Here is a 12,945-nt window from a genome sequence, read left to right on the forward strand (position 1 = left end):
ATTGTGGCTTGACTACAAGACATGTCTTACATATATCATTTTATAGTTTTAAAAAAGACAATAAACATTTGCTACAGACACCCACTGTTCATCTGCATACAATGGTGCATTAGCACACCTAGCAAGATAGTAATATAATATACAAGTAATATTACATTTACGTAAATGCTAATGATCATCACACACCACACCCACATTTTGTTTGCAGCATTGCATTTGGCTGGTCATCATGCTATCTTCAGCTCATAACACTCAGCATGTAAAACATATGTTACCACCAGCATATTGGCCACACATGAAAGAACACTGTGGTTTGACAGCTACTACAGTCAATTATAATAACTAGGCTAATCCTCTGATCTGTGATTCTCCTGACATTGTTTATCTTTGTTTAAAACACTAGCATTAGGACAGCCATGCACACGGCGAACAGGCCAGTCTATCTGAAACCAGTTATGGGCTTGGTTTGGAGGTTAGATGGCAAATTAGTCAGCCAAGTGACAGTTCCCAAATAGCCAAGACAGTTCCATGCAATTCAAAATCAGGTAAACAGGTCTTTATTTCTGGTGTTCTTTATCATAAATTCCAAAGCTTAGACTATATTTGACATTATTTTAAGAAATACCACATAATAGCTTGATAAACTGTGAGCTTCATAAAAGCCTCATTTGTTAGTTTGAAGTTTGAATCAAATAACTATAGCCCTGGACCTCACAGACAGAACATAAGAGGAATTTCCTTTGGTTGGAAGAGTCACTTTGTTTCCACTGTCAAAATTTTTTTTTTTAAGGATTTCAAACTATTTATATTGACGAAAAGAATAGTAAAAAAATTGCGATCTTGTGGTCAATCTTGCTGGGGGAAAAAATTAACTAACGAGTGAGGGTTATATGGGCATGTAAATGCATATGTTTAAATGGACATCTGAAAGGAAATATACTGAAAATAACTTTTAGACAGGAAGGAAATTAATTGAACCTTTCAAATGTAATAATATTAATACTCACCCTCTTATTATAATAGTCAAAATCTATGAATTGGAACCACTTCCTGTAAAATCAGCTGGTATAACTTTTATCTGGATAAATCAACCTAAATGCAATCTACACTTGCAGATGTTGAAACAGAGCTGTTAACTGTTGATACAGATTGAATAACATTTCCTTATGATAAGCCAGTGGAGAAGTTAAGTAAACCACAGAGCTGTCTGTCTACCTGTCACAATGTAAACACATTTTAGCCAAATCTAATTGTGAGGAATGAGAGAAGCCATGACCAAGAGTGGCAGACTGGATTTAAATAGCCAAAAAAGGACATAATCCTGTACAGACAGACAAACATAATTACAAGTAAAAACCAAGTTCAGTCTATTTTCAGGTATCGAACACACGGTACAATCAGTTTAGTTAATAGCTAACTATAGGGTCAGACTCAGAATGTACAGAAAATACAACTGCAAAACTTTCCGGTAGTCTAAATTACCACCCTTACTTATCACCCAAGTTAAAATAAAGAGATTAAATATTTGGCTACCATACTTGTGCAAAGTAGTGTAGCCTATGTCTAATAACTCATTAAATCAAAACTCAATCAAATTGTATCATGCTTACGTGGTGCACATGAGAAATAGTTTAATGACAAGTTTATGATGATTTTTGAACCTTGATATCTTCAGTCATCATTCATTCTCGTTAAATGGAAAATAGTGACTGGGAAATTCAGCAAAATTCCGGATGAAATATCCCTTTAAGGACGTATCGCATCAGCACGCTGTTTTAGCACTAGTTGTCATCATTGCCACAAGTATGCACAATATACAGGTACACCTCACATGTCTTATTTTATTGCAGCCGGTAACACGTAAGACAAATGCAACTTACCAAGTCGCAAACGAAGTCCAAGCCAGCTCTTGGGTGGCGATCCGTATCGATGCATTATGTGCTGTTAACCATGTGGGTTAATGTCCAAGTCCGGCGTATTCATCTGTTGTTCTGAAGAGATGAGACATCCGACCATTTACCGTCCGCTGAGTATCAGCAGTAGAGCAGACATGGGCTCTGACGCGCTGTTGGCAATCCCCCAAAAGCAAAGAGCAAGATAAGTCACTTTAAATAAGTTTGATATAACTGACATGTATATTCGATGTATAGCGTATGTAATGGTGGTTCCCTATAGTATACTGCAAATCTATTACGTTTCTTTAAAATATCTTATCTCTCGAATGACGTCCAAAGCGCTTCACCTTCTGTGCTGCAGAGACACAAAAGGACCTGTTGACTGTGTCGTTGACGCACGAAGTTTTTGTCTCCTTTCTGGCCTCAAGGTTTACTGAAACGTATTGAATTGGGTTATAAGAACATGGCATATCCACTTTCAAAGTAAACATCTTTTTAGCACGCACAGCTTTGTTTCATATTAAAAAAGCAGGTAGGCTACGTTATTCCATAAAAACACTGTTGTCTCCTCCGTTTCATATTGTAACTAGCCTACCTCTAACTTCATTGTGGATCACCTAGGCAGGCGTTTCCGCAAACTCCCTTTCCCATCCTCGGTTTTTTCTTAGCAATCTGACATTTCATTTTACCTTTCAGATATGACATTTAAGGCAAAAATGCTACATTTATTCTGCTGTCCAACTGACATCTACCCAATTTTATGCCATGTCACATGACTTTATCAAGCTCTACAGAAGCTACTGAGCTGTCATTCTTAGTAGAAAATGTTCTTTATAGAACCTTAAAGGGTTCTGTCATGTGCTTCATAGAACCTTTTAGGGTTTCCCATTATGTGATCATTTTATGCTGCCTTCACGTGCATCGGAAATGTCCTACTTCCCACTTCTGAAGTCGTGATTACGAGCTCATCTCATTCAAATTTGACTTTAACTTTAACTAGGAAACTGGTATTTATGATTATTATTAGTTTTTATTAGTTTTAATAATTAAAGGCACAATATGTAAGATTTTTGGATTAAAATATCCCAAAACCACAATGTTATGTATTTTGTTGACTTGTGCACTTACATTATCCCAAATGTTTCCAAGAATGTTTTATCCAGAGAAATAAGCAATGTTAACCAGGACTGTGTCCGTGTGTTGCCTATCAATGACATCAAACCCGCATTACCCTTGATTTCCGGGAAATCCCTTTTATTAGAAAGGTGAGTAACTGTTTGGATACATTCATCGACAGAAAACGAATCAACGCAACAAAGTGTATTGTTTAAATCTCGTTTTCATGATTTACAGCGAGTACCATGTTTTACCATTAATCGATCTAGCTTACTGCAGTGTGCAACAAGTGTCTCATAGCCACCAAGCGATCACACAGAGTAGCATTATTACGTAACTATCAACAACACACTCAAATAATGTATCTAATATGATAAAACAGTGCTGCGGAAGAAGCGGCAGCATGATAAAAGCTCTGCGAAATTCAGGCGTCATCAAGTTTTGCCTTTGTTTTGAATAAGCGACCTCTAGCGGCGAAAAATTACATAATTTTGCATTTAATTTTGTTTTAATTAATTTTTATTTTGAGTACATTGTATGAATTAAGCAGCTCATAAACGTACTTTACCACCAGAAAAAAAATCATAATTAGCTGTTAAATGTTTTCAATTCTCATCATCAATCATATACTGCAGTTCTTCTATTCCAAAAGTTACTCAAGTGGGTTGAAGTCACCATAAAACGGAAGTTGCTATAGTCAATTCTTCCCTATTGTGACGTATCTATGATGAGCTTCTTGAACAAGAAAAAACATAGGGTCCCCTTATATGTCAGTAAACATGGAAATGATGTGCACGGATAATAATGAATTTATAATAAATACTGTAAAAATATTGCATAAAAAAACAAGAACAGTTGATTTTGATTTCATGGTGACTTTAAAATAATGGAGTCTCTTGCCAGCCTAGCCTACCCCCATATCTTTTCATCTCTTTTAAGTACAAGCAAGCCTGTTCTTGGCTTGCCAAGCTGGCCATATGTGGAGTATTAACCCTCTGCAGCTCTCGCTCCCCCGCCTCCCCATTAAACACCTTGGGCATAAAGCACACTTACTCAGACAGCCTGCAAAACAGACAATACTGCCTTTATCTTCTGCTAAAACTCACCATCACTACTATTTGGGTTCTTTATAGCTGTTCCTGACACAATGTGTCTGGAGAAAAGATCTTATTCTGTGCTGCTGTGCAAAACATTTACGCTGCTATCCATCACATTTGAGACTTATTTGTCCTTGCTATTGACAGTGAATCATGTGTATGGAATGTGGACATGTTGAAGGTGTCGGACCTTTGAGCTGGATATGTTCCTGACTGATTGGTGCCCTGAGCTGGTGAGCTGAAAGGCAGACCTGGATGATCTATACCTGGGTTGTTATGGATCAGATCCCATCAGCGTGTAGAAGATCGCTCTTATCAGGTGTGACAAATCCCTAATCCATTCAGGTTGACAACAACTATGCTTTTATAAACTGAGTCTGTGAGACATTTTAGGGAAGGGTAAATCTGTTGTTTTAAACCCTTATCCCACACCTGACTGTGGTCTATAATCTAAAACAGATTAAAAGAGATTACCTCATCTTTGATCAAATGTGCACAAAATATACACCGGCTGTCCTTTCTGCCAAAGTAAACATGCTTCTATGGTCTCACTACCCTCATTCAGAGTAATAAATTAATACATTAATGATTAATGTATTGATGATATACTCATTATCTAATAGTTTTTTATGAGTTGAGCATGTGTGTCTGCTCAGACTCATGGCTTACTGTCTCTACAAGCTTTTCTTAAACTGATTAGCAGCCCGTCAGATTAATTAATTAGTTTGGAAAAAGAATGACGAATACATTAAAGGGATAGTTCACCCAAAAATGAAAATTCTTTCATGGTTTACTCTACCTCAAGTTGTTCCAAACCTGTATGAATTTCTTTCTTCTGCTGAACACAAAATAATATATTTTAAGGAATGTCAGTAACCAAGCAGTTGCTGGACCCCATTGACTTCCATAGTATTTTTCCCCCCTATGGAAGTCAACAGGGTCCATCAACTGTTTTGATACCCATATTCTTCTAAATGTATTTTTTGTGTTGAGAAGAAGAAAACAATTCATGCAGGTTTAGAATCACTTGAGGTAGAGTAAATGACGACAGAATTTTCATTTTTGGGCCATTGTATCAGTAGCCTGGTCTTACCAGACTCTCGCATTTGTACAGAGAGTCTGGCCACTCTCCATTGACAAGCGTTTACTTCCTTGAAGGCGGGAACTCGGTTGAAGTTTAAAACTTTTGGATCTGCCCAGAGCCACTCTGGATCTGCCATAACCAATCGCTAACGTTTGGTCGTGACGTATGTCATGCGTCGTTCGCCTCTGTTTCTCACATGGAAGTCCGTAAAAATAACTGCAGATTGTGCACGCCACCTCAGTGATAAAACCTAAAACTTGTGCATTCGGATTGTGATTTATTCACAGTGGAGGGGAGAGTTTTGTGATCGGGAATGCGCTGCTCACGTGGTCCGTAACATGATTGTATGCTGTAGATAAAATGTCACAAGCTTGGTATGATAAGAATAATGCTGTCGTAAATAACGGCCCAATTAAAATGTTTACGTGCTTTTCTTCTTTTTATTTTTTGAGCGGTGATGAAATAAATTGCTCTTGTAAATACTTGCCAGCATTTAATGTAATACAAGTCTAGAAATGCATCCAAATTACAGAGAAGCGCAACCGTACGGTGCTCTGCAGTGGTCAAAAAGGATATAAACAGTGAATTTTGAAGTGATATATTCTTGAAAACTCAGAGATGTGGATTCGGACAGCAATTAAATTACCACACGACATTGGTGTTTGTCAAAAACAGTAGGTAATTCGGCCGAGGATTTTTAAGCGGGTGGTGGGAGACGGACGGCAATAAAATCCCTGATAAGCCCCTGTAAATTACGACAATGCCTTCCGACACAATTTCCGACACAATTACCGTCCGAATAGGGCTTCAGCCAACTCCTTCACCACTTATGAAGCGAGCTGGAAAATCAAACTTTTCCCGAACCCTGTGGGGAGGAGGGCCACAACATCATGGCCACCAATAAAACTCAGCAAAGATTGTTCTTGCTCCGGCTTTAACTTCTGGATATTCGGCAGGGGTGCCACAACAGAATGAATGGCTTCGCTCGCATCTTTCTCCGCCGCCATTACTGAACTACAACTCAAACTAGCGCACAACATCAACTTCATCATTCTCAGCCACTCACTGATTGGACTGGTTAAAATTTGATCGGAGAAAACCTACTATACCGCAGTCCCAGTCGGAGTACTGAAGGAAAATGAAAATTGAGCAGAAGTACGTAGGAGGGCCGAGCCGGGCTATTATATAAGTGGACTGGGGCCAAATGTAGTTTTATTTTACATTTTTCTTCAGACTAAATTTATCTACCATCTTTTGGTACACTGTCAGAAAAAAAGGTACAGTGCTGTCACTGGGGCGGTACCCTAAGGTACAAAACCAAAAAGGTACTAATATGTACCTTTAAGGTACTAAATATTTACATTTAGAAAGACTTTTATAATTAAATGATAAGAAAGAATGATAATTGATTTGAACATTGATCATAATGTTGACTATAAAATTGTCATTTTGGGGGCAATTGTAACATTGAAAAAAAATCCTATTAACCCACAACAATCAACATAAGAGTGAACCTTAAAGTAGTAATATAATTTCTTAATACTTAAATTAGTAGTTAATATTGCTGAATAGTTCACCTTTATGTCAAAAATAAATTACTGTACATCTGTAAAATAAGAAAAGTATATTTAAAAACACTTCAACTTATATGAGGAAACCTCTTAATATGATTATTTAATAATTGATGTAATAATATTAATTATTAAATCAATAATAAATAAAATAATTATTAAAGCTATAAAAATAAAACAAAAATTATATATATAATTTAGGACATTACTATTGTACAGCACATATTTGAAATAAGTCACTGGGAATTATTTTACTAAAATATAGTCATCAGTCTCCAACATGATACTAGACATTTTAATGAAATGATGTTCATTATATATTTAATTTTAAAAATATATACATTTAATTTTAAAATCAAGTCATACGATCTGAAATAAATTTTTATAACATATGTTACAACTGCAGCCAACTTGTATGTTTGCTACAGTTACAGTGTTGGCAACTTCTAACCAACAGCCTAGAATTAAAATCAATATAAATCAGATATTAGCACAAAGTTGGCATGAAGCGGAAGTTGCGATCGTATTCCCTGTTGTGGCGTGGAATGGCGGGAATTGATTGGATCGTTGTCGGCTGCTAATTGCTGCAATCTCATGTGAGTGACAGGTTTCTGGAGGGGAAAGGTTATCGTCTCGCCCTCGTGTGGGTGCGCACATGTCATCAGAGAAGAGAACAGAATTAGTTGCAAGAGGGAGAGGAAGTGTTTTCTTGATTAAAGATTACCAGGGCATGTGAATAAATAAAAAAAAAAGGTCAAATTTGATTTCATGGTGACTTGAAAAAAAAAGTTAAACTAGAATTTTCAGAAATTCAGACATTTAGTGTCTTATAATTCCCCCTGTCACAATTGCCCCGGTCTCCCCTTCTATTCATCTAACCGTTCATTTATCTTCAAGGTTAAATTTAGATGCTTGAAATTGGAACTGTCAGCAGCATACAGCCAAAGTCTGCAGTCAGAGAGGGTGAAGAGAAAAAGAGAAAGACCGCCTGAGGTCTTGATCAGATGGTTTTTAATCAGTTCCTTTCCTCCACTCCCCTGTCTTGCCCTATCCTTCAGTTTATTTCTTTAGTTTCCCATGCCTCATGTCTACAGTGAGTTTTATCCTTTCCCTACTCGCTTTCCTCCATATCCACCTCTTGACACCTCATGAATAAGACATATGACTGCAAGATGTGGACAATACTGCATAGTTATTGCGAAATGCATTTAAATATGATAAAACGAAGCAAACTAATACATTGCATATTTGGCTAAAAGCATAAAACTACTGAAAATATTTAAATGGAGCTTATCGGCTGTCTACAACTCATTGAATGACAATTGTGTGGAAATCTGTGGAGTTCTGTGGATACAGATTCCATGTAGGCTCTGACTGAAGCAAAAACTTGTTTTGGTTTACCACGTTCTTTTATAGCTCTGTCTGGTTTTGGTCCTCATGCATTTACTTCCCCCTGGTGGTAAAACCGGGTAAATACAGGACTCTAACAGACTGTAAGAGTGATTCTGCTATCACATGAAATCAACGGACTTAAAGTCACCTGGGCCTTTACACTTTGTCTCTGCTGCTTTTCCTGGAGACAGGAGCTGTTAACACTTGCGTGAGAGTGAGTGTGCTGCTAGATATTCCTCTGGGCTCACACGCTGTCAGATTGAATTCCCTCAGGCACAAATATACTGAGTTCAGTGTATCCAGCCTGCAGGCTATCATCAACAAAGAAAGCACAGTGGATTTGAAGTGAGCCAGTTGCAGCTGCATTGCAGGTCCATGTTTATATGGGAGGGGGTTGAAACCCGAAATCACTTGCATTGGGTCTTTATGAACATAATAATGTTTTAATGAAAATCTACAAATGGAGAAAGGTATGACAGTTGGGTTTAACAATGCAAGTTCGTTTTTTTTTTTAAGATTTACAATGTTTTTGAAAGTCTCTTATGCTCATAAGACTGTGTTTATTTGAGTAGAAATTGAGTGAATTAATATTATAATATTAATAAAATACATTTAAAAATGTGTTTTATTTCCGTGATAGCAAAGCTGAATTTTCTGCATCATTACTCCAGTCTTCAGTGATCCTTTAGAAATCATTCTAATATGCTGATTTGGTGCTCAAAAAACATTTCTTATTATTATCAATTGTCAGCTTAAAGGGATAGTTCACCCAAAAATGAAAATTAGCCCATGATTTACTCACCCTCAAGTCATCCGAGGTGTATATGACATTCTTCTTTCAGACAAATAAAATCTGAGTTATATTAAAAATGTTCTGGCTAATCCAAGCATTATAATAGCAGTAATAGTTGCTCTGTTTTTGAAGTCCATAAAAAATGCATTTGTCCGTCAAATAACGTGCTCCACTCGGCTCCGGGGTGTTAATAAAGACCTTCTGAAGCGAATCGATGCGTTTGTGTAAGAAAAATATCCATATTTAAAAATGTATTTCATTTTTTTCTATGGCTCTGCATCAGCCGTCCCCGCTCCATCACTTCCGGCGAATAAGGTCAAAATACATGCAAAATACCGGCGTGATCATAGATATACACATAGATTCCTCATTAGTGCCTGCGCGGATCGGTCGAATGAGGCATCTACGTATATAAATCTTTGATCACGCTAGTATTTTGACCTTATTTGCCGGAAGTTATGGCGCTGGGAATACTAGATGACATTCGTCTGATAAGAGGTAAAAAAATAACATAAATACTGTTCAGTTTCTCATCAATGTGTCGCCACGAGCCGCATGGTTTAATAAGGATTCGTATGTCTATGTGTTTTTACTCTCATTGCTCTCATACTCTAAAATATCCCCATTGACATGCACTATACGACTATCACACTGCAACGGTTGGAGTTAAAAATCTTAATTTGTGTTCTACTGAAGAAACAAAGACACATACATCTTGGATGCCCCGGGGGTAAGCAGATAAACATAAAAAAAATCGTTTTTGGGTGAACTATCCCTTTAATATTTTTGTGGATTTTTAAAAAAAGATTCTTTGATGAATAGAAAGTTATTTATTTAAAAAAAAAAAATTGTAACAATATAAGTGTTTAATGATACTTTTTATCACCTTTGTCCATGTTGAGTAAAAGTATTAATTCTTTAAAAAAATATAACTGACTCCAATTTTTTTAACAGTTATATAAATATAATTGTCTCAGTATAAAACAATGGAAAGTAACCACCAGAAAAGTAAAACAACCTAGTTTGTGTAAAGTAAAAAGTATGATGTTTGGGCATTTCTGGTGATTTTCAAAGGCATCCCATTTTTAAAAACGTATTGTCAGTGGTGGATATATATCAGTCCACACTGGATATTGAATTGTGTATGTTCATTTGCGTTAGTGCCTGAACTATATACAGTAGCAACATTGTTGCTGTGACAAGAAGCTTAATGTTAAAGCAAAAGATCTCAGAACACTTAGGGAATATAAATAGCCTCCCACTTATTTGAAATTATGTGTGAATTCCATGGTCTGCATTAGTTAATAGATCCATCCAGCACATGTAAAGCATACGTGTGCCACCTATCCACCCACACTCACACAAACACATACGGTACACAAAGTTGCTCCTCGCTTTAAGGTTTAAAAAGCTCCCTGTCCACTCTCCATATGTTATACCACTTCACAGCAATAAACCTTATCTTGATAATTTCTCGAGCCATTATAAACTATTTGAAGCTTCATTAGAGACCTCTTTCTACATACCACCCATTCTAATTAACATTTAAAATAACCTCTACGTTAAAATAACAGCTACGCTCTTCCCACCTGCGTCCTGATCAGATTCGACTTAGTATAGAGATAAAGCCTAGACAAAGCACACCACGGACACAAATCAATTTCCAATCCTCCCATGTAGAAAACACTTTATAGATTACCACACGGGCACAGGTCTTTCTTAGGCTGACCCTCGCTCATTACAAAGCTAACTATTGGATTTTTCCTCATTAAGACAGGGCCACATGCCAGAGTGCCCCCACTTGAGGTCAGCAGCTTCTTATCTCTCCTTAGACACAGTAAGAAGAAGCAAAGATAACAATGGTGAACTCACTCACAGTTACAGTAGCCCTGCTGAAACCTCCCACATTGAAACTCTGTGTATTTTTAGTCGTACTGTAGCATATGCTGCTGAGAAGCTAAATGACCCTTCTGGAATGATCTAGAATCAAACATTCCACTCACATCCTGGCGCAGAATTCTCAAAGTGAATAAATGGATGATGGTCTCTAAAGATCTTCTTAGGTGCCTACAGGAGCTCCATCGCTCACAGTTCTCATTTCGGTTCCCCCTCCAGACTGATTGCATTACAGCAGAGCTCTCATCCATCGCAATAAGAGGGAATAATGAATGCCATAGCGTGGGTGTTATGACATGTCCGTGAGGGCTTTTTTTTTTCTTTCAAGATTTTGTTCATGTTCTAAAAGAAAGTAAACATATAAAAGAGGCATTTTCTGTCTGATATAAGGGTCTCAAATGGTCTGGTTTTTGTCTGTGATTAAGGCTAAGTTAAGACTGTCAGTCCAAATCCGATCAGATTTAGCAAGTGTGACCGGCAAAAAAAATCACATGAAATGCGTAGTGTAGCGCGGCAGGCTACACATTGTCATGTTGTAAATAAGACAACATCTGTAGGCCCTATTGCAAACCCCTCTATGTTGCGGTTGTTGTTGTTGTTGTTTTTGCCGTTGTTACGTCTCATGTTGGCATAGAGGTACGAGAAAGTCAGAGGTGTAAAAAGTACTCAAAAATTTGGCCAAAGTATCTGGCCAGAATCATACTTAAGTAAAAGTAAAAAAAAGTACCATATTAAAATTGTACTTGAGTATTAAAAAAGGAAAAATTAACAGCAAGAATAAAAACTACAGAGATTCTTGTTTAAGCTTTTAATCTCTAAAAACATGAAGTGAATGAACCATATACAAGGTTTTATCCTGCTTTAGAACTGTTTTTATTTAATTGTATTTAATTATCAAACTATAAGACTACTACCTAATGCCAGTATGCAACATTCTACTCAATATGGCTAGGAACTAGCCTAGAAATCTAGATGCACCCTAGCGGCAGCAAATCTAATCTGCCACGAGTGTAGTATAGCAACTCTCGGTAGACCTGGAAAAACCAAACTCTGGTCAGGCCAATCACATCGTGTATAGAGTCGGTGGGCGGGCTTTACATAATGACGGCAGAGTTGCTACGGTTCCGCGTGCTACTCATAAACAAAGAAGCTGGCGAACAGCGGTCTTTCGAATTCTTGGCTTTGACTGCGACGCTGGAAGACTTGGAGTTAAGCTTTTCTTTGAGAAAAGAACAAAGAACGGCACTGAAGTCATTCTTAAGAAAAGAAGATGTGTTCGGAGTTTTGCCGACCATATACTAAGTTTAATAGTTTAATCTATCAACTAACGTTAGCTCCGCTTCACCTACTTCTTTGCTCTGGTTGGTTGTGGCTCTCATGGCGCTTTCCAATTCAGAGAACAGTGCTGAGAACTATACTTTGCGTAATAATCCGTACTATGGGTGCAGGAGGCGCAATGATATTACGACTTCTGTAAACATAACCAACATGACAATCTGCTTACATAGAGAGCGCTGGGGACTATTTTCCTGTGCTGCGTAATATCATTGCGCCACTGCACCCATGGTACGGCACAAAGTTCCTTGATTATTACGCAGGAATGAGAGTATAGTTCTTAGCCATAATCGGTCTAGAAAATCACAACTTTTCATTTTCCGTCGGTCTTAGTACACGATGTAACTACAGAAGAGTCAAGTTTTAAATAGGAAAAATATTGAAACTATTTGATAATTTTTGAGCAAGATGCTAAAGGTCTAATCAGATTCAATGATGTATGCTAAGCTATGCTAAAAGTGCTACCGCCAGACCTGGAGATCTGCTGAATGGATTTGAAAACGGTAAAACTCAACTGTTTAACTCTCTTAGTTGGAAAATGAGCCTATTTAAAAAAAAAAAAAGTGGAGTGTTCCTTTAGGTCAATTGGGACAGAAGAGGCGCGCCACCCACTGTAACTTCACCTGCGGGTGTCGCTGTTGGACAGTTACTTTATAAAAACGAGTGACTTTTACGATTGTAATCGTCAAATTTTGTAATTATATATATATATATTGATTTGAGAGCCCAAATAAAAAACTGACAGCTAAGTGTCTTAAATCTTACA

The 12,945-nt window shown here is 37.3% G+C and overlaps 1 protein-coding gene across 2 annotated transcripts in view; it reads right to left on the reverse strand.

Moving 5' to 3' along the window:
• plekhg5a (pleckstrin homology domain containing, family G (with RhoGef domain) member 5a) overlaps nt 1-2,530 on the reverse strand; it is a gene marked incomplete at its 3' end in the record, with an annotated part of 52,454 nt that extends 49,924 nt beyond the window's left edge. Inside the window, exon 1 of one of the 2 annotated variants that reach the window (XM_079843799.1) lies at nt 1,881-2,530. In XM_079843799.1, coding sequence (XP_079699925.1) covers nt 1,881-1,935 — 55 coding nt within the window. In that variant the 5' untranslated portion in view covers nt 1,936-2,530. The remainder of the gene's footprint in view (nt 1-1,880) is intronic. The other variant, XM_079843800.1, reaches the window with a different exon arrangement.
• Between the last annotated feature and the right edge of the window lie 10,415 nt (nt 2,531-12,945).

The sequence above is a fragment of the Gobio gobio genome (genome assembly GCF_949357685.1).
Source record: "Gobio gobio genome assembly, chromosome: 19".
In the NCBI taxonomy this organism is placed as follows: Eukaryota; Metazoa; Chordata; class Actinopteri; order Cypriniformes; family Gobionidae; genus Gobio; species Gobio gobio.